Source organism: Balaenoptera acutorostrata, chromosome 2, assembly GCF_949987535.1.
Source record: "Balaenoptera acutorostrata chromosome 2, mBalAcu1.1, whole genome shotgun sequence".
Lineage (NCBI taxonomy): Eukaryota > Metazoa > Chordata > Mammalia > Artiodactyla > Balaenopteridae > Balaenoptera > Balaenoptera acutorostrata.
Genome location: NC_080065.1, coordinates 98,839,277 through 98,866,628, shown reverse-complemented (window position 1 = coordinate 98,866,628; position 27,352 = coordinate 98,839,277). Strand labels below are relative to the sequence as shown.

At 37.5% G+C, this 27,352-nt stretch overlaps 1 protein-coding gene across 2 annotated transcripts; it reads left to right on the top strand.

The window, feature by feature from the left end:
- Positions 1–10: 10 nt before the first annotated feature.
- ATG12 (autophagy related 12) lies at positions 11–25,728 on the top strand. 2 transcript variants are annotated; one of them, XM_007192121.2, is made up of 4 exons: positions 12–362; positions 8,744–8,880; positions 23,924–23,986; positions 24,650–25,728. In XM_007192121.2, exons 1-4 carry the CDS (start codon positions 200–202, stop codon positions 24,707–24,709), a joined length of 423 nt encoding a protein of 140 aa, XP_007192183.1. In that variant the 5' UTR covers positions 12–199; the 3' UTR covers positions 24,710–25,728. The 2 variants fall into 2 exon arrangements, with proteins under 2 accessions (XP_028024828.1, XP_007192183.1); XM_028169027.2 differs by lacking the exons at positions 8,744–8,880; positions 24,650–25,728 and having other exon boundaries at positions 11–362; positions 23,924–23,985.
- Positions 25,729–27,352: the final 1,624 nt, after the last annotated feature.

The window sequence follows — 27,352 nt, the reverse complement described above, 5'->3', positions numbered from 1 at the left end:
GAAACAGTAGTTGGTCTATCAGCGATCAGGGGACTGCAACAGGTTCGACGCAGAGGACCAACCTGCAATTCCGACTTTCAGTGGTGGGTTGGGTTCTCCCCGCCCCTACTCCGGCGCCTCCCAAGTGCCACTCTCCGGCACAAAGCCCGCCCACTGCACGTTGAGCCACCACTTCCGCCCTCACCTCCCTCCAAGCAAGATGGCTGAGGAGCCGGAGTCTGCGCTGCAGCTCCCTCCCTCAATTGCTGCTGAAGGTGAAGGACCCACGGAGGTCTCACCAGAAACAGCCACTCCGGAGCCCCCATCTTCCGCTGCAGTCTCTCCGGGAACAGAGGAACCTGCCGGTGACACCAAGAAGAAAAGTAATTTTCAGAGCAATTTCACTCTGGGCAGAGGCGGGAGGTTGAGGTTGTCTTCGAATAGGGATGGCGGCTAATAAAGAAGCAAAATTTAGAGGAGGGCCGGTTCCAGACGAGGTTTTTGACCAGTCACGAGAGAGGAAGTATACTTCTCGGCTTTTAAGACGTTTGAGTTAAGTGCCTCGAAAGAAAGCTGTCTCTGGACGCACCTTCGCGGTGTGGTACCCAGTTTTTGAATGTCACGGCATTTATTACGCTGTACTCTCATCTTCCTTTGAAATGACCAGACTGAGAGCTCTTTGAAGGTGGGAACTCTGTGGGATCTTGATAGCTCCAGCGGGATCTAATTATTTGAATAATAATTTTAGCTAATAAGGATGGCCTGCGGCAAATCTGAATTAGAATCCACACCTTCCGACTAGGTCGCTGTTTTTTATACCAAATGCGTGTGATTTCACACCTTGGCCCAAAAAACGGGGGTTTTACCCAGCATGAAGACTGCTAAGGGAAAACTAAAGGCAGAGGCATCGCCTTTTTAAAAAAAAAAAACCAAAAAAAACACCGTTTTGGAATCTTTGTAAATGAATCATTTCGTTGCTTGAACTGGACCCTTTATTGCTTGAGAATTAGTCCTCAACCCTTTATTGCTTGAGAATTAGCTCGCCATTGTAAAATGCAGTAATTCCTAAGTGGAGCACTCTGTGTAGAGTTGCCTATGAGAAAATCAGGAAGTCGTTTTCTCACGTTGTGCTCAGTGATCTCACGCCCTTTCATCCATCATCACTTTCTGCTGCTGTGAAGGATAATTGTCTCTGCCAGCACTGTCCCCCTTTTAAGTCAGACTGCCTCTACATTTGGGGGAAATCTTTTCTGTCATTTACACATTATTCACCAATAGATAAACAAAAAACTATAATTATTTCTGTAGGTAACCACTAGACTCGTTCTTCAGATGAATCCCATGAGTTTTAGAGATTCTTTTTCTTTTTTATTGGAGTATACAGTTGGTTAGCAATGTTGTGTTAGTTTCTGCTGTACAGCGAAGTGAATCAGTAGTGTTGTTCCCGTTTTTTCCCTTGCAATTTACTATAAGCAGAAACAGACTTTCAAAGAGTTTGTCTTAATATCTAGCAGTCTTAGTCAACAATTAACTACGTACTTGACCCTGAAGATTGCTGTGTAATACTGTGACTAAAAAATAAGGCCCACATTCCCAGATATGGCCTGAGGTTATATGGCATGTTTTCTTGAATCTGCACAATTTATGATTTTTAACCATCATTTAAAAATCGAATTTTCATCTTCTGGCTCCTGTGAGCATTTGAGTTAGCCTCTGTGATAGAAAACTTACTTTCTAGCTACTGAATGTCTACCCTGAAGTTGTCATCCTTTTTTGAGGACCTTTCTCATGGAAAAAGCTTAAATATTTCATATGCTCCACCTTTGGTTTAATCTACATATTACTGAAGCAGACCGAGCTTGTTAGTTATGGCGGCACTTTAGGATCACCTGAGGGAGCTTCTAAACATAGCAGTGCCGAGGCCCAATTTCCAGAAGATTTTGATTTAATTGATGTAGACATCTGTATTCTTATACATGTTCCCCCAGTTGAGTCTCCTGTGTAGCTAGAGTGGAGAACTACAAGCAAATCACCTTTAGAATTAAAAAAAAGTAATAATAAAGTACAGCTATCATTATAATAAATATTTTTCCTTCTCTAGCTTCTTGCTCTCGCTCTCTTCTTGAGTAATTCTTCACTTCACTTTCTTCTTCACTTTCTTGCAATGCCCAGTTGCAACTGACTGATAGCCCCAGGGGATTGAAGGAACAGAGACAGGGAGGTGTGGAAGGTGAGTTAACCAAAATCTCCTTAGTTATCTCCCAATTCATCTCTTTTGCTTAGATAACTGAGGGTAGGATTACTAAATGGAAGAAGGAAGATAAACTTTAGTAGGAAGATAAACTGTGCATTATGTGTTCTAGATGGCTCCATTCCAGGGGTAAACATCAGTAAATTGATCTCAGTAACCTCATTGGGACCCAATTTTTAATACCAAGGAATGGGACAGGAAGGATGTAATAGAATAGAGTTGACTTTAGGGGGCAGCAGAACACCTCTGCTTTCAGTGTTTCCTTTGATTGTGGATGTCTTTTTAATTTTTTTAAATTGAAGTATAGTTAATTTACAATGTTGTGTTAGTTTCAAGTGTACGGCAAAGTGATTCAGTTATACATATATGTATATTTTCTTAATCAGATTCTTTTCCATTATACGTTATTACAAGATAGTATAGTTCTCTGTGCTATAAGCAGGTCCTTGTGGTTTACCTATTTTATACATAGTAGTGTGTATATATAAATACCAAACTTCTAATCTATCCCCCCATCCCCCCCATAAGTTTGTTTTCTGTTTGTGACTCTATTTCTGTTTTGTAAATAAGTTCATTTGTACCATTTTTTCAGATTCCACATATAAGTAATATCATATGGTAATTGTTTTCCTCTGACTTCACTTAATATGATAATCTCTAGGTCCATCCATGTTGCTGCCAGTGGCATTATTTCGTTCTTTTTATGGCTGAATGATATTCCACATCCTCTTTACCCATTCATCTGTCGATGGACACTTAGGTTTCTTCCATGCCTTGGCTATTGTAAATAGTACTGCTATGAACATTCGGGTGCATATATCTTTTCGATCATGGTTTTCTCCAGATATATGCCCAGGAGTGGGATTGCAGGGTTTTATGGTAACTCTATTTTTAGTTTTTAGTTTTTTAAGGAACCTCCATACTGTTCTCCATAGTGGCTGCAATTTACATTTCCACCAACAGTGTAGGAGGCTTCGTTTTTCTCCACACCCTCTCCAGCGTTTATTATTTGTGAACTTTTTAATGATGGCCATTCTGACTGGTGTGAGGTGATATTTCATTGTAGTTTTGATTTGCATTTCTCTAATAATTAACGATATTGAGCATCTTTCATGTGTCTTTTGGCTGTCTGTATGTCTTCTTTGGAGAAATGTCTATTTAGGACTTCTGCCCATTTTTTGTTTGGGTTGTTTGTTTTTTGATACTAAGCTGTAAGAGCTCTTTGTATATTTTGGAAATTAATCCCTTGTCTGTTGCATCATTTGCAAATATTTTCTCCCAGTCTTTTCATTTTGTTTATGGTTTCTTTCACTGTGCCAAAGCTTTTAACTTTCATTAGGTACCATTTGTTTACATTTGCTTTTATTTCCATTACTCTAGGACACTAATCCAAAAAAATATTGCTGCAATTTATGTCAAAGAGTGTTCTGCCTATGTTTTCCTCTAGGAATTTTATAGTATCCGGTCTTACATTTAGGTCTTTAATATATTCTGAGTTTATTTTTGTGTATGGTGTTAGTGAATGTTCTAATTTCATTCTTTTACATGTAGCTGTCTAGTTTTCCCAGCACCACCTACTGAAGACACTGTCTTTTCCCATTGTATATTCTTGTCCCCTTTGTAGTAGATTGCTTGACCATAAGTGCGTTGGGTTTATTTCTGGGCTCTCTATCCTGTTCCATTGATCTATGTATCTGTTTTTGTGCCAATACTGTACTGTTTTGATGACTGTAGCTTCATAGTATAGTCTGAAGGCAGGGAGTGTGATTCCTCCAGCTCTGTTCTTCTTTCTCAAGATTATTTTGGCTATTCAAGGTCTTTTATGTTTCCATATAAAATTTAAAAATATTTGTTTTAGTTCTGTGAAAAATGCCATTGGAAATTTTATAGAGATTGCATTGAATATGTAGATTACCTTGGGTAGCATAGTCATTTTAACAACACTGATTATTCCAACCCAAGAACACAGTATATCTTTCTATCTGTTTGTGTTGTTTTCAATTTCTTTCATCAGTGTCTTACAGTTTTTGGAATACAGGTCTTTTGCCTCCTTAGGTATGTTTATTCCTAGGTAATTTATTCTTTTTCATAACAATGGTAAATGAAATTATTTCCTTAATTTCTCTTTCTGATATTTTGTTGTTAGTATGTAGAAATGCAACAGATGGGACTTCCCTGGTGGTCCAGTGGTTAAGACTCTGCACTCCCAGTGCAGGAGCACAAGTTCGATCCCTGGCCAGGGAACTAAGATCCCGCATCCCTCACAGTGCAGCCTAAAAAAAAAAAAAAAAAGAGGAAATGCAACAGATTACTGTACATTAATTTTGTGTCAAGCAACTTAACTGAATTCATTGAAGAGCTCTAGAAGTTTTGTATCACATTGATTGATTTGCAGATATTGAAAACTCCTTACATCCCTGGGATAAATCCCACTTGATCATGGTGTATGATCCTTTTCATGTATTGTAGGGATCAGTTTGCTAGTATTTTGTTGAGGATTTTTGCATCTATGTTCATGGGTGATACTGGCCTACAATTTTCTTTTTTTGTGATGTCTTTTTCTGGTTTTGGTATCAGGGTGATGATGGCCTCAGAATAGTCTCTTATGATCCTTTGTATTTCTGTGGTGTCTGTTGTAACTTCTACTTTTTCATTTCTGATTTTATTAATTTGGGCCCTCTCCCTTTTTTTCTTGATGAGTCTGACTAAAGGGTTATCAATTTTGTTTATCTTTTCAAAGAACCAGCTTTTAGTTTCTTTGATCTTTTCTGTTGTTTTCTTCATCTCTGTTTCATTTATTTCTGCTCTAATCTTTATGATTTCTTTCCTCCTGCTAACTTTGGGTTTTGTTTGTTCTTCTTTCTCTAGTTGCTTTAGATGTAAGGTTAAGTTGTCTGAGATTTTTCTTGTTTCCTGAGGTAAGCTTGTATCACTATGAACTTTCCTTTTAGAACAGCTTTTGCTGTGTTCCACAGGTTTTAGATCATTATGTGTTCGTTTTCATTTGTCTCTAGGTATTTATAATTACCTCTTTGATTTCTTCAGTGAGCCATTGGTTGTTTAGTAGCATATTGTTTAGCTTCCACGTGTTTGTGTTTTTTGCAGTTTTTTTCTAGTAGTTGATTTCTAGCCTTGTAACGTTGTGGTCGGAAAAGATGTTTGATATGAATTCAGTTTTCTTAAATTTACCAAGGCTAGCTTTGTGTTGCAGCATGTGATCTATCCTAGAGAATGTTCCATGTGTACTTGAAAAGAATGTGTATTCTGCTGCTTTCGGTTGGAATGTTCTGTAACTATCAGTTAAGACTATCTAACCTAATGTGTTGTTTAAGGCCTGTATTTCCTTATTGATTTTCTGTCTGGATAATCTGTCCATTGACGTAAGTGGGGTGTTAAAGTCCCCCACTATTGTTGTGTTACTGTCAGTTACTCCTTTTATGTCTGTTAACATTTGCCTTATATATTGAGGTGCTCCTGTGTTGGGTGCATATATATTTACAATTGTTATATCTTCTTCTATTGATCCTTTCATTATTATGGAGTGTCCTTCTTTGTCTCTTGTAACAGTCTTTATTTAAAAGTCTATTTTGTCTGATATAAATATTGCAACTGTGGCTTTCTTTGGAGTTCTGTTTGTGTGGAATACCTTTTTTCCATCTCCACACTTTCTGTCTGTATGTGTGTCTAGATCTGAAATGTATGTCTGGTGGGCAGAAAAATATATGGGTCTTGTTTTTGTATCCATTCAGCCAGTCTGTCTTTGGTTGGAGCATTTAGTCCATTTTCACTTAAGGTAATTATTGATATGTATGTTCCTATTGTCATTTTGTTAATTATTTTGGATTTATCTTCGTAGGTCTTTTTTTTCCCCTTTTCTTCTTTTGTTCTTTTCTCTTGTGATTTGATGACTGTCTTTAGTATTATGTTTGGATTCCTTTTTCTTTTTTGTGTGTGTATCTATTATAGATTTTTGTTTTGCAGTTAACACGAGGTTTTTGTATAGGAGCCTATATCTGTACGTGCTTGTTTTAAGTTGCTGATCTCTTAATTTCAAATGCACTTTAGATACCCTGCATTTGTACAGGGTACAATATTACAATACAAATATGTATTCTCCTATCAATATTACTGTTTTGATATTATATTTTACATCTAATTGTTTTGTGTATCCTTTAACTATTATGGTTATAGATGATTTTACAATTTTTGTCTTTTGACTTCCCTACTAGCTTTGTGTGTGGATGATTTCCTTCCTTTATTATATGTTTGCCTTTACCAGTGAGCTTTTCCGTATCATAATTTTCTCATTTCTATTTGTGGCCTTTTATTTTCCACCTACAGAAGTTCTTTTAGCATTTGTTATAAAGCTGGTTTGGTGGTGCTGAATTCTTCTAGCTTTTGCTTGTCTGTAAAACTTTTGATTTCTCCATCAAATCTGAACAAGAGCCTTGGTGGGTAGAGTGTTCTTGGTTGTAAGTTTTTCTCTTTCATCACTTTAAGTATATCATGCCACTCCCTTCTGACATGAAGTGTTTCTGCTAAAAAATCAGCTGATAGCCTAATGGGAGTTCCCTTGTATATTGCTTTTGATATTTTCTCTTTATCTTTAATTTTTGTCATTTTAGTTACAGTGTGTCATGGTGTATTTCTCTGTGGGTCAATCGTGTATGAGACTCTCTACACTTCCTAGACTTGGGTGACTGTTTGCTTCCCTAGGTCAGGGAAATTTTCAGCTATTATCTCTTCAAATGTTTTCTCAGGCCCGATCTCTCTCTCTTCTCCTTCTGGGATATAATGTGACTATTACCACATTTGATGTTGTCCCAGAAGTCTCTTAAACTGTCCTCATTTCTTTTCATTCTATTTTCTTTATTCTGTTTGGTGGCAGTGATTTCCAGTATTTTGTCAGAAGAACTGATACATTTTTCTGCCTCATTTAGTTTAATGTTGATTCCTTCTAGTGCACTTTTCAGTTATTGTATTTTTCAATTCCATTTGGTTGTTCTTTATATTTTCTAATTCTTTTTAATGAAGTAACTTCAGGTGACAGATTCATAGTCTCTCTGTTTGCATCTTTGTATTTTGAATTATTGAAACCTTTGATTGCTCAGAAACCTTTATGGCCCCTAGTTTTTGTATTTTCTTTTTAATAATTTTTATTGTTTTCCTTTATTTAAAAGTTTACTGTAGAAAACTTGGTGGTTACAAAAAGCACAAGTAAATTCAAGTGATTATCACCTATAATATCCCTACTGGGAAATATCATTTTGGTGCATATTCCACATTTATGTGAATATGTGCCTGTGATGGTTTTAATGAAATTGAAATCATATGCTGCTTTATGTTTAGTATTTTTTGATAATTTTTTCATACTATTAAATACGCTTTTATAGTATCTTTAATGGCAGCTTAATTATCTTAAGGTTTAATAAGTGAGTTATGACCTGGTACCGTTCTAAGCACTTTATATGTATTCATTTAATCTTCATAACAGTCTTATCAGGTTCCTGCTATTATCCTCATTTTACAAGTGAAGAAAATGTGGTACAAAGAGATTAAAGAGCTTATCTAGATATATGTATACATACTTAGCAAGTGGCAGAGCCAGGATTTTGAACCCAGGAAGTTCAGAGTGTGTGCTTTATATCTTTACTACAGTATATACAGCCTACCATAGAGTATAATATCCTTTACTTAACCAATCTCCTCTAAATATCTTTGTTGGAAATTTAGGTTTACCATTTTTTTCAATAAAAATAAATGTTTTGATGAAGGTGAAATTCTTCTAATTGAATCTTTTCATGTCTTCCATTTATCATCTCAGGCATACTTCCAGTATCATAAATACATAAACTGTATGTTGATTGAAAGTTTAAGTTTTCTGAAGTCTTTTTTTTTTTTTAAAGGATTTTCTTATTTATTTATTTATTTATTTTTGGCTGTGTTGGGTCTTCGGTTCGTGCGAGGGCTTTCTCCAGTTGCGGCAAGCGGGGGCCACTCTTCATCACGGTGCGGGGACCGCCCTTCATCGCGGTGCGCGGGCCTTTCTCTATCGCGGCCCCTCCCGTCGCGGGGCACAGGCTCCAGACGCGCAGGCTCAGCAATTGTGGCTCACGGGCCCAGCTGCTCCGTGGCATGTGGGATCTTCCCAGACCAGGGCTCGAACCCGTGTCCCCTGCATTAGCAGGCAGACTCTCAACCACTGCGCCACCAGGGAAGCCCTCTGAAGTCTTTTATATCACATTCTCTTTAGATGTTTCAGTGTACTTGTCAGTATAGTTTATCATTGAACAGCATGGGTTTGAACTAAGCAGGTCTACTTACACATGGACTGTTATCAATAAATACATACTAGAATACTACATAATCCATTGTAGGTTGAATCCGTGATGCAGAACTGTGGATCCAGAGGGCTGAGTGTAAACTTATAGGCGGATTTCCGACTGTCTGGACATTGATGCCCCTAATTCCTGTTTTGATTGTGTCAACTGTATTTTTTTTTTTCCTTTACAGTTGACATCCTGCTAAAGGCTGTGGGAGACACTCCTATAATGAAAACAAAGAAATGGGCTGTAGAGCGAACCCGAACCATCCAAGGACTCATTGACTTCATCAAAAAGTTCCTTAAACTGGTGGCTTCAGAACAGTTGGTAAGAAAACAATGGTGATCATTTCCCTACAAAAATTCACAAAACATTTGTCTCTCAGTATTCAAGGGGGATTTCAGGAGCATCCTTCGCAGATGCTCAGGTTCCTTATATAAAATGGCATATTTGCGTATAATCTGTACACATTCTCCCTTATACTTTAAATTATTTTTAGATCATTTATGATACCTAACACAATGTAAATGCTACATAAATAGTTGCTGGTACACGGCAAATTAAAGTTTTGCTTTTTGGAACTTTCTGGCATTTTTTTCCCCAAATATTTTCCATCACATTTGGATGAATCTGCGGGAGGATGCAGAACCCATGGATACAGAGGGGTTACTGTAGCTCCTAGGCAACAATGAATAACTGTTGTATATAGAAATACATATGGAGTCACATATGTTACTTCGGTAATGTCCTTTTATTTCTTTTCTTAGTGGAATTTCTGTGCTTTATTGAAGGATTCTCTGGAGAACCCTGAAAAGAAATGAATTTTAGATTTGCTTTTAAATGTGGACTGATTTTTTTTTTTTAACCTACCGTATTGGTTGTTTTCCTCAAAAAGTCACTGAATGCCCATGCAGAAAGATCTATCATAGAATACTGGTACAGAAAGTTTTGGGGTTTTCTTTGTTTTGGTATTAATGTTGCTTCCTTCCCATTCTTCTCAAGGTAATCAATATACCTTTGCCATGTGCTGTGGAAGAACTAAGAGGTATACAGTTGACCCTTGAACAACATGAGTTTGAACTGTGGCAGTCCACTTATACGTGGATTTTTTTCAATAAATACATACTATACTACTACACAACCTGCAGTTGGTTGAATCTGCCTTGTACACAGATTTTTGACTGCAGAGTGTGGGCGCCCCAACCTCCTCGTTTTTAAGGTTCAGGTGTACTTATTTCATATGATACATGTTAAGCATTTCACGGTGAGTTGTTAGGATTAAAAATTTAAATGCCACAGGTTTTTAATTTGGCCACAGAAATTTAAATGTCTACATGTATTTGACATTTTGTCACATGTCATGTTAATATATGGAATGTCTTTATCTTCAGACCACAATCTTGGTCATTGTTAACTCAGGTAGTGTATATGTGGATAGATAATTGAAGAATCACTAAGTATTTTTTAAATACAGTTATGTGTAAGGATTGGGAAGGGCTATAGTTGATTGTGAACACAAGAGTGAGAACTGGTAGAATGAATGAAGTGATTTTTTATGAAAGTGAGGTGTGTTGGAATTTATTTTTTGTCAATGAAAAGGAGGAAACTACTCTGATCTAAGATTTTGGTGGTAAGTGGCTTTCACAAAAGTGTCATGTCATGGGTGCAAAAGTAAGTGCAAGATAGGTTAATCACTAGAAGTTATTTGAGGTAAGGATAACATAGAACCAGGGATTCCTCCAAAGGAAGTTGTAAGGGAAAAGTGATGGAGATTTTTGAGTTTTACAGGTGAACATCTCTGTGTGTGATCACTCGGAGTGAGAAAAGATCTGTTTTATAAGAGTGCCGTGTAGAATTTAATTAAATTTCAGAGATGGGCAAGAATATTATAGTGTCATCCACTTGCATATGGTAGCTAAAACCTGAGGAGCAGAGGACCTTGCCTAGAGTCCAAGTCTAAATGGAAAAGTTAGGGTGGTGAGGACATACACTTAAGAGAAATGAGCAGAGGTTATATCTACTAAGGGTATACCATGAAGAGTTGGAGAGGTAGGTAACCAGACGAGTACCAAGGAATTAAGGCATTACTTTTAGAAATTTGTGGATAGAAGAAAAGGTGAAAGAATGCTGTGTTCTATGTTAATGTTAGAGTTTTGACATTTTGTATTGCTTATATTCAGTAATCTGAAAGGACGTGGTTGAAGTCAATATATATTAGGTTGAACCATGTAAAACTGTCATCAGTCAATCATTTTAACCAAAAAAACTCAGCAATTTCATGTGGTCCAACTTTAAACCTTTGTAGCAAATCTGATTATCTCTTCCCATTTAAGCAATAGGAAACATAAACAAAAGTAGTCTTTTTGTCACTTTTCTAGATTAGACTAGAACTCACATCTTCTGGCTTCATAGAGCTATACCCTACGTTATTTTCACAAAATAAATGTCAAAAGAAAAAGTAATGCTGGGGATTCTGGGAAGATAGCAGTGGTGTCAGAAGGCATGAATTCCCACAAAAATATAGTCAACTAGAAAGCAAAACCAAAACCCCATGATCAGTATACTTATAACAAAACTTAGATGACAAGTATCCTCCTGAAACCTAAGATTCAAGTTGGTGGGAATACCCACCAATGACCACAAGATCTGCGTCCTATTAGCAAATGTGCTGAAAAAAATAAACAGTAGGATTGGCATCTGATAGCACTGAGAAAGGGAGAACCTGGAAATAGCTAACAGGCATTCACTGGAAAGTACAGTGGGCCAACTTAAGAATAGTAGCTGAAATTGAGAGCGTTTGATTCTTTCCAATAGCAGGTGATTACAATATATCTGCACTAAGGAGGACTTAAGGGACTGGAGCAGTCTATCCCCTGAGAACTCTCAAAACAGACTCCGGCTCCCTTCCAAGACAAGATACCACACTGAAGAGGAACTTCTGGAAGTGAAACACATTTAAGCAGGGAAAGGAAGGAAAAAGAAGGACCTGGTCAAAATGGAGAGGAACAACCTGGATAGCTCAGAAAGCAGAGCTGCAGGACTTCCCTGGTGGTGCAGTGGTTAAGAATCCGCCTGCCAATGCAGGGGACATGGGTTTGATCCCTGGTCTGGGAAGATCCCACATGCCGCGAAGCAACTAAGCCCATGCGCCACAACTGCTGAGCCTGCGCTCTAGAGCCCGTGAGCCACAACTACTGAGGCCGCGTGCCACAACTACTGAAGCCCGCACGCCTAGAGCCTGTACTCCGCAACTAGAGGAAGCCCACGTGCAGCAACGAAGACCCAGTGCAGCCGTAAATAAATAAAATGTTAATTGTTAAAAAAAAGAAAGAAAGAAAGCAGACCTCCATATTGTTCAACACTATACAAAAAACAACAGTAGAGGGAGCTCTGTGGAGTTAGAAAAACTACACTAACCCAGTTCATTCTAAAAGTTGAAGAAGACTGATTTCATATACAAGTAAGCAACAGAGGAGTATCAAGGTCAAATCCTGCACAATGTTATAAGGAAGCAAAATAACAGAGTAACATCCCTAAAGACAATGAAAGCATGCCAGAGAAAAATGTGCCTACAAGCAAGTCAGTAACTGATTTATTATGTCAAAAGGAAGGTGATAGAAGACGCAAAATAACAACATAAATCAGCAGTAGGAAAACTTGAAGTGACAGAGCTCAGGAAAAGAATTATAGGTTAAAAGTTATTTCAGAAATGAGACTAAACTAGATGGAATATAAGAGCAAATAAATAACAGGTAATGGCTGAAGAAAAATAGAAGAAAAAAAAAGAATTTCAAAGTCAAAAAGATATACCTAGGAATAAACATACCTAAGGAGGTAAAAGACCTATACTCTGAAAACTATAAGAAACTGATGAAAGAAATTGAAGACGGGTGGGTCTGGGCAAGATGGCGGAAGAGTAAGACGTGGAGCTCACCTTCCTTCCCACAGATACATTAGAAATACATCTACACGTGGAACTGCTCCTACAGAACACCCACTGAATGCTGGCAGAAGACCTCAGACCTCCCAAAAGGCAAGAAACTCCCCACGTACTTGGGTAGGGCAAAAGACAAAAGAAATAACAGAGACAAAAGAATAGGGACGGGACCTGCACCAGTGGGAGGGAGCTGTGAAGGAGGAAAGGTTTCCACACACTAGGAAGCCCCTTCACGGGCGGAGACTGCGGGTGGCAGAGGGGGGAAGCTTCGGAGCCATGGAGAAGAGCGCAGCCACAGGGGTGCGGAGGGCAAAGCGGAGAGATTCCCGCACGGAGGATCGGTGCCAAGCAGCACTCACCAGCCCGAGAGGCTTCTCTGCTCACCTGCCGGGGCGGGCGGGGGCTGGGAGCTGAGCCTCGGGCTTTGGTCGGATCGCAGGGAGAGGACTGGGGTTGGCGGCGTGAACACAGCCTGAAGGGGTTGGCGCACCACAGCTAGCCGGACGGAGTCCGGGAAAAAGTCTGCAGCTGCCAAAGAGGCAAGAGACTTTTTCTTGCCTCTTTGTTTCATGGCGCGCAAGGAGAAGGGGATTCAGAGCGCCGCCTAAATGAACTTCAGAGGCAGGTGCGAGCCGCGGCTATCAGCACGGACCCCAGAGACGGGCATGAGATGCTAAGGCTGCTGCTGCCGCCACCAAGAAGCCTGTGTGCAAGCACAGGTCACTCTCCACACCGCCCCTCCTGGGAGCCGGTGCAGCCCGCCACGGCCAGGCTCCCGTGATCCGGGGACAACTTCACCGGGAGAACGCACGGTGCGCCTCGGGCTGGTGCAACATCACGCTGGCCTCTGCTGCCGCAGGCTCGCCCCACATCCGTACCCTTCCCTCCCCCCCCGCCTGACTGAGCCAGAGCCCCAGAAGCAGCTGCTCCTTTAACCCCGTTCTGTCTGGGCGGGGAACAGACGCCCTCAGGTGACCTACACGCAGAGGCGGGTCCAGATCCAAAGCTGAACCCCGGGAGCTGTGCGAACAGGGAAGAGAAGGGGAAATCTCTCCCAGCAGCCTCAGAAGCAGCGGATTAAAACTCCACAAACAACTTGATGTGCCTGCATCTGTTGAATACCTGAATAGACAACGAATCATCCCAAATTCAGGAGGTGGACTTTGGGAGCAGGATATATTAATTTTTCCCCTTTTCCTTTTTTTGTGGGTGTATATGTGTATGCTTCTGGGTGAGATTTTGACTGTATAGCTTTGCTTTCATCATTTGTCCTAGGGTTCGGTCTGTCTTTTTTTTTTTTTTTTTTACTTAAAATTTTTTTTTCTTATAAATGTTTTCTTAATAATTTTTTCCTTATTTTCTATTTTTAAAAATTAAAAAAATTTTTTCTTAATAGGTTTTTTCGTATTTTTTATTTTAAAAAATTAAAAAAAATTTTTTCCTTAATAAATTTTTTTCGTAATAATTTTTTCCTTATTTTTTATTATAAAAAATTAATAAATTTATTTTTAAAAATTTAAAAAATTTTCTTAATAATATTTTTCTTAATTTTTTTCTTATTTTTTATTATAATAGCTTTATTTTCTTTTATTTTATCCTCTTTCTTTCTTTCTACTTTTTCTCCCTTTTATTCTGAGCCGTGTGGATGAAAGGCTCTTGGTGCTCCAGCCAGGCATCAGGGCTGTGCCTCTGAGGTGGGAGAGCCAACTTCAGGACACTGGTCCACAAGAGACCTCCCAGCTCCACATAATACCAAACAACGAAAATCTCTCAGAGATCTCCATCTCAACATCAAGACCCAGCTTCACTCAACGACCAGCAAGCTACAGTGCTGGACACCCTATGCCAAACAACTAGCAAGACAGGAACACAGCCCCATCCATTAGCAGAGAGGCTGCCTAAAATCATAATAAAGCCACAGACACCCCAAAACACACCACCAGACGTGGACATGCCCACCAGAAAGACAAGATCCAGCCTCATCCACCAGAACACAGGCACTAGTCCCCTCCACCAGGAAGCCTACACAACCCACTGAACCAACCTTAGCCACTGGGGACAGATACCAAAAACGGGAACTACGAACCTGCAGCCTGTGAAAAGGAGACCCCAAACACAGTAAGATAAGCAAAATGAGAAGACAGAAGAACACACAGCAGATGAAGGAGCAGGGTCAAAACACACCAGACCTAACAAATGAAGAGGAAATAGGCAGTCTACCTGAAAAAGAATTCAGAATACTGATAGTAAAGATGATCCAAAATCTTGGAAATAGAATAGACAAAATGCAAGAAACATTTAACAAGGACGTAGAAGAACTAAAGAGGAACCAAGCAACGATGAAAAACACAATAAATGAAATTAAAAATACTCTAGATGGGATCAATAGCAGAATAACTGAGGCAGAAGAACGGATAAGTGAACTAGAAGATAAAATAGTGGAAATAACTACTGCAGAGCAGAATAAAGAAAAAAGAATGAAAAGAACTGAGGACAGTCTCAGAGACCTCTGGGACAACATTAAACGCACCAACATTCAAATTATAGGGGTCCCAGAAGAAGAAGAGAAAAAGGGACTGAGAAAATATTTGAAGAGATTATAGTTGAAAACTTCCCTAATATGGGAAAGGAAATAGTTAATCAAGTCCTGGAAGCACAGAGAATCCCATACAGGATAAATCCAAGGAGAAACACGCCAAGACACATATTAATTAAACAATCAAAATTTAAATATAAAGAAAACATATTAAAAGCAGCAAGGGAAAAACAACAAATAACACACAAGGGAATCCCCATAAGGTTAATCCCCATAAGGTTAACAGCTGATCTTTCAGCAGAAACTCTGCAAGCCAGAAGGGAGTGGCAGGATATACTTAAAGTGATGAAGGAGAAAAACCTACAACCAAGATTACTCTACCCAGCAAGGATCTCATTCAGATGTGATGGAGAAATTAAAACCTTTACAGACAAGCAAAAGCTGAGAGAGTTCAGCACCACCAAACCAGCTTTACAACAAATGCTAAAGGAACTTCTCTAGGCAAGAAACACAAGAGAAGGAAAACACCTACAATAACAAACCCAAAACATTTAAGAAAATGGGAATAGGAACATACATATCAATAATTACCTTAAATGTAAATGGATTAAATGCTCCCACCAAAAGACACAGACTGGCTGAATGGATACAAAAACACGACCCATATATATGCTGTCTACAAGGGACCCACTTCAGACCTAGAGACACATACAGACTGAAAGTGAGGGGATGGAAAAACATATTCCATGCAAATGGAAATCAAAAGAAAGCTGGAGTAGCAATTCTCATATCAGACAAAATAGACTTTAAAATAAAGACTATTACAAGAGACAAAGAAGGACACTATATAATGATCAAGGGATCGATCCAAGAGGAAGGTATAACAATTGTAAATATTTATGCACCCAACATAGGAGCACCTCAATACATAAGGCAAATACTAACAACCATAAAAGGGGAAATTGACAGCAACACAATCATAGTAGGGGACTTTAACACCCCACTTTCACCAATGGACAGATCATCCAAAGTGAAAATAAATAAGGAAACACAAGCTTTAAATGATACATTAAACAAGATGGACTTAATTGATATTTATAGGACATTCCACCCAAAACCAACAGAATACACATTTTTCTCAAGTGCTCATGGAACATTCCCCAGGATCGATCATATCTTGGGTCACAAATCAAGCCTTGGTAAATTTAAGAAAATTGAAACCGTATCAAGTATCTTTTCCGACCACAACGCTATGAGACTAGATATCAATTACAGGAAAAGATCTGTAAAAAATACAGACACATGGAGGCTACACAATACACTACTTAATAACGAAGTGATCACTGAAGAAATCAAAGGGGAAATCAAAAAATACCTCGAAACAAATGACAATGGAGACACGATGACCCAAAACCTATGGGATGCAGCAAAAGCAGTTCTAAGAGGGAAGTTTATAGCAATACAAGCCTACATCAAGAAACAGGAAACATCTCGAATAAACAACCTAACCTTGCACCTAAAGCAATTAGAGAAAGAAGAACAAAAAAACCCCAAAGCTAGCAGAAGGAAAGAAATTATAAAGATCAGATCAGAAATAAATGAAAAAGAAATGAAGGAGACAATAGCAAAGATCAATAAAACTAAAAGCTGGTTCTTTGAGAAGATAAACAAAATTGATAAACCATTAGCCAGACTCATCAAGAGAAAAAGGGAGAAGACTGAAATCAATAGAATTAGAAATGAAAAAGGAGAAGTAACCACTGACACTGCAGAAATACAAACGATCATGAGAGATTACTATAAGCAACTCTATGCGAATAAAATGGACAACCTGGAAGAAATGGACAGATTCTTAGAAATGCACAACCTGCTGAGACTGAACCAGGAAGAAATAGAAAATATGAACAGACCAATCACAAGCACTGAAATTGAAACTGTGATTAAAAACCTTCCAACAAACAAAAGCCCAGGACCAGATGGCTTCACAGGCGAATTCTATCAAACATTTAGAGAAGAGCTAACACCTATCCTTCTCAAACTCTTCCAAAATATAGCAGAGGGAGGAACACTCCCCAGCTCATTCTACGAGGCCACCATCACCCTGATACCAAAACCAGACAAAGATGTCACAAAGAAAGAAAACTACAGGCCAATATCACTGATGAACATAGATGCAAAAATCCTCAACAAAATACTAGCAAACAGAATCCAACAGCACATTAAAAGGATCATACACCATGATCAAGTGGGGTTTTCCAGGAATGCAAGGATTCTTCAGTATACGCAAATCAATCAACATGATGCATCATATTAACAAATTGAAGGAGAAAAACCATATGATCATCTCAATAGATGCAGAGAAAGCTTTCGACAAAATTCAACACCCATTTATGATAAAAGCCCTGCAGAAAGTAGGCATAGAGGGAACTTTCCTCAACATAATAAAGGCCATATATGACAAACCCACAGCCAACATTGTCCTCAATGGTGAAAAACTGAAACCATTTCCACTTAGATCAGGAACAAGACAAGGTTGCCCACTCTCACCACTATTATTCAACATAGTTTTGGAAGTGTTAGCCACAGCAATCAGAAGAAAAAGAAATGAAAGGAATCCAAATCGGAAAAGAAGAAGTAAAACTGTCACTGTTTGCAGATGACATGATACTATACATAGAGAATCCTAAAGATGCTACCAGAAAACTGCTAGAGCTAATCAATGAATTTGGTAAAGTAGCAGGATACAAAATTAATGCACAGAAATCTCTTGCATTTCTATACACTAATGACGAAAAATCTGAAAGTGAAATTAAGAAAACACTCCCATTTACCATTGCAACAAAAAGAATAAAATATCTAGGAATAAACCTACCTAAGGAGACAAAAGACCTGTATGCAGAAATTTATAAGACACTGATGAAAGAAATTAAAGATGATACAAATAGATGGAGAGATACACCATGTTCTTGGATTGGAAGAATCAACATTGTGAAAATGAGTCTACTACCCAAAGCAATCTACAGATTCAATGCAATCCCTATCAAACTACCACTGGCATTTTTCACAGAACTAGAACAAAAAATTTCACAATTTGTATGGAAACACAAAAGACCCCGAATAGCCAAAGCAATCTTGAGAATGAAAAATGGAGCTGGAGGAACGAGGCTCCCTGACTTCAGACTATATTACAAAGCTACAGTAATCAAGACAGTTTGCTACTGGCACAAAAAGAGAAATATAGATCAATGGAACAGGATAGAAAGCCCAGAGATAAACCCACGCACATATGGTCACCTTATCTTTGATAAAGGAGGCAAGCATATACAGTGGAGAAAAGACAACCTCTTCAATAAGTGGTGCTGGGAAAACTGGACAGGTACATGTAAAAGTATGAAATTAGAACACTCCCTGACACCATACACAAAAATAAACTCAAAATGGATTAAAGACCTAAGTGTAAGGCCAGACACTATGAAACTTTAGAGGAAAACATAGGCAGAACACTGTGACATAAATCACAGCAAGATCCTTTTTGACCCAGCTCCTAGAGAAATGGAAATAAAAACACAAACAAATGGGACCTAATGAAACTTAAAAGCTTTTGCACAGCAAAGGAAACCATAAACAAGACCAAAAGACAACCATCAGAATGGGAGAAAATATTTGCAAATGAAGCAACGGACAAAGGATTAATCTCCAAGATTTACAAGCAGCTCATGCAGCTCAATAACAAAAAAACAAACAACCCAATCCAAAAATGGGCAGAAGACCTAAATAGACATTTCTCCAAAGAAGATATACAGATTGCCAACAGACACATGAAAGAGTGCTCAACATCATTAATCATTAGAGAAATGCAAATCAAAACTACAATGCGATATCATCTCACACCGGTCAGAATGGCCATCATCAAAAAATCTAGAAACAATAAATGCTGGAGAGGGTGTGGAGAAAAGGGAACACTCTTGCCCTGTTGGTGGGAATGTAAATTGATAAAGCCACTATGGAGAACAGTATGGAGGTTCCTTAAAAAACTAAAAATAGAACTACCATACGACCCAGCAATCCCACTCCTGGGCATATACCCTGAGAAAACCATAATTCAAAAAGAGTCATGTACCAAAATGTTCATTACAGCTCTATTTACAATAGCCAGGACATGGAAGCAACCTAAGTGTCCATCGTCGGATGAATGGATAAAGAAGATGTGGCACATATATACAATGGAATATTACCCAGCCATAAAAAGAAATGAAATGGAGGTATTTGTAGTGAGGTGGATGGAGTTAGAGTCTGTCATACAGAGTGAAGTAAGTCAGAAAGAGAAAAACAAATACAGTATGCTAACACATATATATGGAATCTAAGGGAAAAAAAAAAAGGTCATGAAGAACCTAGTGTCAAGACAGGAATAAAGACACAGACCTCCTAGAGAATGGACTTGAGGATATGGGGAGGGGGAGGGGTAAGATGTGACAGGGTGAGAGAGTGGCAGGGACATATATACACTACCAAATGTAAAGTAGATAGCTAGTGGGAAGCAGCCGCGTAGCACAGGGAGATCAGCTCGGTGCTTTGTGACCACCTAGAGGGATGGGATAGGGAGGGTGGGAGGGAGGGAGATGCAAGAGGGAAGAGATATGGGAACATATGTATATGTATAACTGATTCACTTTGTTATAAAGCAGAAACTAACACACCATTGTAAAGCAATTATACTCCAATAAAGATGTTTAAAAAAAAAGAAATTGAAGACAACACAAACAGAAAGATATACTGTGTTCTTGGATTGGAATAATCAGTGTTGTTAAAATGACTATGCTTCCCAAGGCAATCTACATATTCAATGCAATGTCTATAAAATTTCCAGTGGCATTTTTCACAGAACTAAACAAATATTTTTAAATTTTATATGGAAACATAAAAGACCCTGAATAGCCAAAACAATCTTGAGAAAGAAGAACAGAGCTGGAGGAATCACATTCCCTGCCTTCAGACTATACTGTGAAGCTACAGTCATCAAAACAGTACGGTATTGGCACAAAAACAGATACATAGATCAATGGAACAGGATAGAGAGCCCAGAAATAAACCCACGCACTTATGGTCAAGCAATCTACTACAAAGGGGACAAGAATATACAATGGAGAAAAGACAGTGTCTTCAGTAGGTGGTGCTGGGAAAACTGGACAGCTACATGTAAAAGAATGAAATTAGAACATTCACTAACACCGTACACAAAAATAAACTCAGAATATATTAAAAACCTAAATGTAAGACCAGATACTATAAAATTCCTAGAGGAAAACAGGCAGAACACTTTGACATAAATTGCAGCAATATTTTTTTGGGTCAGTCTTCTAGAGTAAAGGAAATAAAAGCAAAAACAAACAAATGGGACCTAATTAAACTTAAAAGCTTTTGCATAGCAAAGGAAACCATCCACAAAACAAAAATACAACCTAACGAATGGGAGAATATATTTGCAAATGGTATGACCAATAAGGGATTAATATCCAACATATATAAACAGCTCATACAACTCAACGTCAAAAAAACAAACAACCCAATTGTAAGGTGGGCAGAAGAACTGAAAAGACATTTTTCCAAAGAGGAAGTGCAGAGGGCTAACAGGCACATGAAAAGATCCTCAACATCAGTAATCATCAGGGAAATGCAAATCAGATCCACAGTGAGATATCACCTCACACCTGTCAGAATGGCTGTCATCAAAAAGAACACAAATAACAAATGTTGGCAAGGATGTGGAGAAAAGGGAACCCTTGTATACCGTTGGTAGGAATGTAAATTGGTGCAGCCACTGTGGAAAACAATATGGAGGTTTCTCAAAAAACTAAAGATAGAACTACCTTATGACCCAGCAATTCCACTCCTGGGTATACATCTGAAGAAAACAAAAACACTTGTTCGAAAAGATACGTGCACCCCTGTGTTCATAGCAGCATTATTTACAGCTGCCAAGATACGGAAGCAACCTAAGTATCCATCAACAGTTAAATGGATAGAAGATGTGTACACACACACACACACACACACACACACACACAATGGAATACTACTCAGCCATAAAAAAGAAAGAAATTTTGCCATTTGCAGCAACATAAATGGACTTGGAGGGCATTATGCTAAGTGAAGTGAGTTAAAGACAAATACTGTATGATATAACTTTACATGGAATCTAAAAAATACAACAAACTAGTGAATATAACAAAAAAGAAGCAGACTCACAGATATAGGGAACAAACTAGTGGTTTCCAGTTTGGAGGCGGGGGGACAATATGTGGGTGGAGGAGTGGGATATACAGACTGAAGGATGCAAGATAGGCTGAAGGATGTGTTGTACAACATGGTGAACATAGCCAATATTTAGTAATAACTGTAAATGGAAAGTAACCTTTAAAAATTGTATAAAAATTTTTTTAACTTAAAAAAAACGTTAAACTGCAGCATTTGGTTGCTCAGGCTCGGGGATGGTACCGGGGGTAGAATGAAAGGTAAAAAGAATTTGAGAAAATGACAAATACTGAGTATGAACAAAGGAGAGTAAACATAGAAATAGGAGTCCCTGAAGAAGAAAACCAAAGCAAAGGAACAAAACAAATACTTAAAATTATAATTCAAGGGAAATTTCTTCTAAAAAGATTTGAAACTACATATTAAAAAAATGTACCAAGATCCTGAGAATACCAACCCAGTGTAACAATCACCGAGACACATTCCGATAAGATTACTGGATGTGAAATAAAAAGAAAAATCCTTTGGACATCTAGGGGAAAAAGGACATGGCTTAGGAAATTAGGTTACCATCAAAGTTGAGCAGCAAAGATACAAAGAAAGTGTGAGATAAGGATTTTATATACTACAAAACTGACTTTTAATCAGGGCACAAAACTGTTAGCAGTGTGCAGGAACTCAAGAGAATGCTGTTCCCATGAACCCTTCCTACAAAATCTCAAGTTTGTAACAACCAAAATAACCAAAGAGACATCTATATAAAGACTGGTGATTTAAAAACAAATCATTATTCTTTAAAATTTTATCCTCCTAAGCGCTAGCATTTAGCTAAAGATTGGGTTTTGAAATTTTTACCTCCATGGAACTTCCATTTAAACTACCTTAATTGCTTTTTTTAAAGTCACTTTCAGTTGCTAACTCCTGTTACAGAATTTTATTAAGTTCTTATAGTTCTCTAGTGTATCTGCTGTACTGTCCCCTCAACACTCACATCTTACTTTTGTTTCTTTTGCCTGCAGAGTCCTAATTATTACTCTCTGCACCTAGTTAAGTCCTAATTTGTTCCTCAATTTTTTCTTCCAGAAAGCCTTTCCTGACCAAAAGGCTAGGCTAAACTAATGCCCCATCTTTGTGCTACAGACCTTGTCAGATGCATTTTTCCCATCTATATTCTTATCTTATTCAGGTATGTTTGCTTATTGAGGGGAGAGATCATATTAATCTTCATAATTTCACACCTTGTGCATTTCCTAGCACATAATAGACACTCAGGGATTGTTTGCTGAAATAAACTAAATTGTTGTCCAGAGCCCTTTTCCTAATTTAAAATGTTCCAAAGAGTAAAATCTATGTTCACTCATAGTTAAACTGTCAGGAACTAAACACAAATTATTATATCTGTATCACAGGAAATTCACATTAAATGCACACCAATTTCTGTTGTTTCTGAAATTGTGTTAGAACCTTACTCAGCCTTAATAATGAGTTGATATTTAAGCATGAACTATTTTTAAATAATTTAATAAGTCTAACTAGTGTCTATTGAGTACATATATCAAGCACTTACACTTGATGTGTACTGTCTCATTTTATTTTTCCCAGCAGCTTCAAGAAGTATAGGTCCTGTTATTTTCTGTATCTACAAACAAAGACACAGTTTGAGAAAAGTTATTTGTATTTATAGCCGGAATTCAAACCTAGATCTCAGTAGAGCCCCTACTCTTAATTACCACACTGTATTGCCTGAAGGAGAAATACAAGTGATATTTATTTTTGTTCTAGCTGGTGTCCCAAATAGTATCTATCAACCAACTATTCTGATAGATATATATTTTTAAGGACTATGTGAAGCCCAGGAAATTTGTCTTAAAATTTGATTGTAGACAAGGAAAATTGAATATGTTAACCTGCAAATAATGTTTTGTTTTCTAAAAAGAAAACTATCAGAAGTCACTTTGACACTGTGATCTTTTGTTTCAGTATCTTCGGGAATTTTTTAAGTACTATAAATGTTTTAGTAGAAACAGACTAAACTGAAACATTGAACAGTGAATCCTTTAAGAAACAAGGTTGTAAGGACATTAGGTTTCAATTATGCTACATTTTTGCTACTTCATTTGGCTGCAAGTGACTTTACAGTGGTCTCACCCAGCCTGAAATTCAGTACTTCTGAGAGTTTTCAGAGGTGGTAATGGTCAAAAAAATCCAACCGTGCATGTCATTTACTCAAGAAAAATGGACCAATTATCTCAATTATTAGATGTTTTTATCTGAGGCTGTGTGTGTAAAATTTTGTTAGGAGAAATTCTGTCTTTAATTATAAATAAATGAGAAAATTGATATTTTTACTAATGTAATTTCTTGGATAAACCTTCAAAAGCTGTTTGTAAAAACAAAAGTTTCTTAGTTATAAAAAGCTGGGAACAAAAATTCTGTTATTCCTCCAGAGGAAAGACATGCTCTTCATAAAGATCTCACTAATTGACTAATTTATGAGAATTAGAAAGAAGGGGTTTAGGGAAGCTTTCTTCAGCTCTGAAGACAAACAATTTGAAATAGCTGGCTGATTGGCACCCAGAAAAATGCAGATTAATCTGGATACCATTAAAAATGAATCACCATAATTTTCTTCTTTCTTGCAGTTTATTTATGTGAATCAGTCCTTTGCCCCCTCCCCAGACCAGGAAGTTGGAACCCTCTATGAGGTAAAACATTACTGCTTTATTTTCTTCATGGAATATGCTCATCTGTGTATAGTATGATCATTAATTCATATCATTTAAAGAGATGATAAGCCTTTCTTAATTGTCTATCAAGAAAAGAGATTACTTTCTTGTTCTCTGTTATATCTCTAACACCTTGAACTTAGTTGGATCTCAAATTATACAGTGATTGAATAATTAAAGAATGAATAACACAAACAGAAGATGACTATGAAATATGACCAGAAAGTAAGATCTCCTTTTAGAAGATCCTACATGTAGTATCTTCTACATTGTTTTTATAATCAGTAATCCAGATCTCCCTCCAAGAAATTGAAAAGGAGACTATGTAAGAATGACTTTATTCAGCACTCTTATAGCACCATTACTAGAAAATAGTACATACATTACAGTCAGATGTAGAGAAGGGACAAGGTTAAAATATGTGTGCTTATCTATGCTTAAGGTGCTTAAAGGACAAGTTTTATTAAACATTTATGATTACTAATATGTGTCCAATAGTAGCTTGCATCTGTTGAAAGAAATAGCCTTATAGATACATGTACATGTATTAGGATGTTTATGATCAGTATAACATTCTTTTTCTTAGTTTCATCTAAGAATAACAAAATTGAGTTTAATTTATTGCCGTTTTTCTTTTTGTAGTGTTTTGGCAGTGATGGTAAACTGGTCCTGCATTACTGCAAATCTCAGGCATGGGGATGAGCTACAGAGGAAAAGATATTGCTAACTTAAAATGAGTCTTCACAAAGGAAACAGCTCTGAAAAGTTTTGATCTTGTGGCAAGAGACTTGTGGATGTGATCTCTTCAGCATGCATCTACTGTGACCCATGTCTATACATTTAAAATATCCACAGAGTAGATGGACTCACAAAAATGTGATTTGTATTAAAACACAAATCAGCATAAAAGATGGACATTAGGGTTTACCCATTACTACAACTATTGCTCCAGAGCTGCCTCCAAAGTATTGAAAAGGAGACTAAGATTATATAAAGCTGCTTTTGTACCACTTCTCAAAATGACTGAAATTGTTTACTTGAAAAATTAGCACTCTGCTGATTCCCCCCACCACCCATAAAAGTCAGTTTATTAAAGGATTCTTTTGGGGCTTATTCAGGGGAGTGCAATTTGTTTCAGGTATGTGATATGCCTTTTCTCATTTACATTTCTATCTACAGTGTTACGTTGTGAAACAAAGTTGCATTGACCTGCTGGCTTTATTACCTTGCATAGTCCAGTAGAGGGCAACCCAGCTGGCAGAAAGAGTTAGGCAGTTTGGTTTTACCTCTTTGCCAGAAGATAATAGCTATTCCTGCTAATTTCTAGTAAACATCTAGCCAAGAGAGCACACATGTTGACACACCGGAAGATTGCTTTAGAGAAAATTTGTGGTTTCAGTTTAACTGTTTTATTGGGAAACAAGGAATTTTACAGATTTTGGACAAATGAGTCATCTAACTATTTTCAATCTTATCATGTAATGATTCTTGAGTCCCAGTGGTTATAACTGTGGTATTAATCTCTCTCTTACTTTTACAGTGTCAAAAGCACTCAATGAGTAAACGAGGCAACATCTTTCAGTTTTTTATAATGAATTTTCCAACTTGAAAATGCCCAAAGAATAATTGGAAAATAGCTAGATTTTATGTGTATTTCATGCCATGACTAAAAGTACCATTTTTTACTGATGCTATTAAACTGATAATTGCTTTAAATAAGATTTAACCTTTTTTCTTCATTCTGTATTGTATTTGTAATACAGCATTTTTTTAAAAAATCCAATAAATTGAATGGAATGTTCAAACAGGATCTAAGGTGTATACAAGAATTCTAAGTGTTTATTTTCGAAGGTGATGAGAATGGTATGATTTTGTCAAAGGACTTTGAACTACACTTATGTCCTTTAAGTCCCAGAATGTACTTTATGGTTAATGATCTGCCATACATTATCATTAAGGGATGCTAAGGAACAGTTCAGTTTAAGGTGATGAAATCACTGTTCAGTTCTCATCTTCTGCCCGAGAACAAATTGCTAAGTCCCCTTATAATGATGTCCCTGTTTAATAAATTAATGCAGCTAGTATTTAGCACTGAAATAATACAGGTTGAATTGTGTAAAGGCTAAGTAAGAAATTAGTACGTATGTTGAAAGCTGGAAAGAATACTATTTTCAGGTCAAATAAGTTGAATATGGGAAGGATCTGTTCTCTAGTTTTGTGCTCTTACAGTTTACTGAAGGATATGAATATATTTATATGCATATATATTTAACAGATAGTAAAAATGTGTTTAATCTATGTGTATCTTATGTTTACTGCTAAGGTTTCAAATGATAGACTATTTACTTACCTTAACAGTCAAAACTACTTGAGTTTGAATTTGTGTCATCAACTTAATTATTCTTTTTTTTTTTTTTTTTTTTTAAGGAGCCATTTTGAAATACACCAGAGCACTCTGGGTTTTTTTTTGTTTTGTTTTGTTTTTTTAAGGCATTGTTTACTTTATTTATTTATTTTTGGCTGTGTTGGGTCTTCGTTTCTGTGCGAGGGCTTTCTCTAGTTGTGGCAAGCGGGGGCCACTCTTCATCGCGGTGCGCGGGCCTCTCACCATCGCGGCCCCTCCCGTTGCGGGGCACAGGCTCCAGACGCGCAGGCTCAGCAATTGTGGCTCACGGGCCCAGCTGCTCTGCGGCACGTGGGATCCTCCCAGACCAGGGCTTGAACCCGTGTCTCCTGCATTGGCAGGCAGACTCCCAACCACTGCGCCACCAGGGAAGCCCAATTATTCTTTTTTGATCTAAATAATTTATTAACTTATTAAATCTGAGGTTAGCTAAATATGTATACTTTGTTTTTTTCACCCACAACCTTTAAGAATATGTAGGGCTTTACACTTTTTAAAACTGTATTTACATTATTCTGTGCTGACTTTACAACATTTACTCATAAGCCTGGATCCCATAAGTTATTTGGTTATTAGAACCTAGAACGCAATTCACAAAATATTTTTGCAGATGTCTGGTTTAAATGAGCTTGGGGGGGTGGGGAACTAAACCCTCAGGTTATATTTTAAGTTTTCCATATTTATGAATGAGAAAATCAACATCAGTAATGCCACGCTTTATCTTACTGTGCAAAGATGACCCATTCCACATACAGTGTATATAATGTTAGAATAGTGTGCTTTGCATCTTTGAAGCTGCCTATGCCAAGGCCTTCACAGTGAGTTCCCCATATTTAGGGTGTAAGGTAAGCTAAGAATGTTTATCTGGAATCAAAATAAGATTGAATACTTCCTGGAATCTATGATTTCTGTAGAAGTTTTAACCCTGAAGGGACCTTTAA

Bases quoted from the DNA above. Each gene is read 5' to 3' on its own strand.
- ATG12 (XM_007192121.2), top strand. From the start codon at position 200: ATGGCTGAGGAGCCGGAGTCTGCGCTGCAGCTCCCTCCCTCAATTGCT. The intron at 363-8,743 runs GTAATTTTCAGA...TTTCCTTTACAG, and splicing joins CGGTGACACCAAGAAGAAAA to TTGACATCCTGCTAAAGGCT. The intron at 23,987-24,649 runs GTAAAACATTAC...TTCTTTTTGTAG, and splicing joins AAGTTGGAACCCTCTATGAG to TGTTTTGGCAGTGATGGTAA.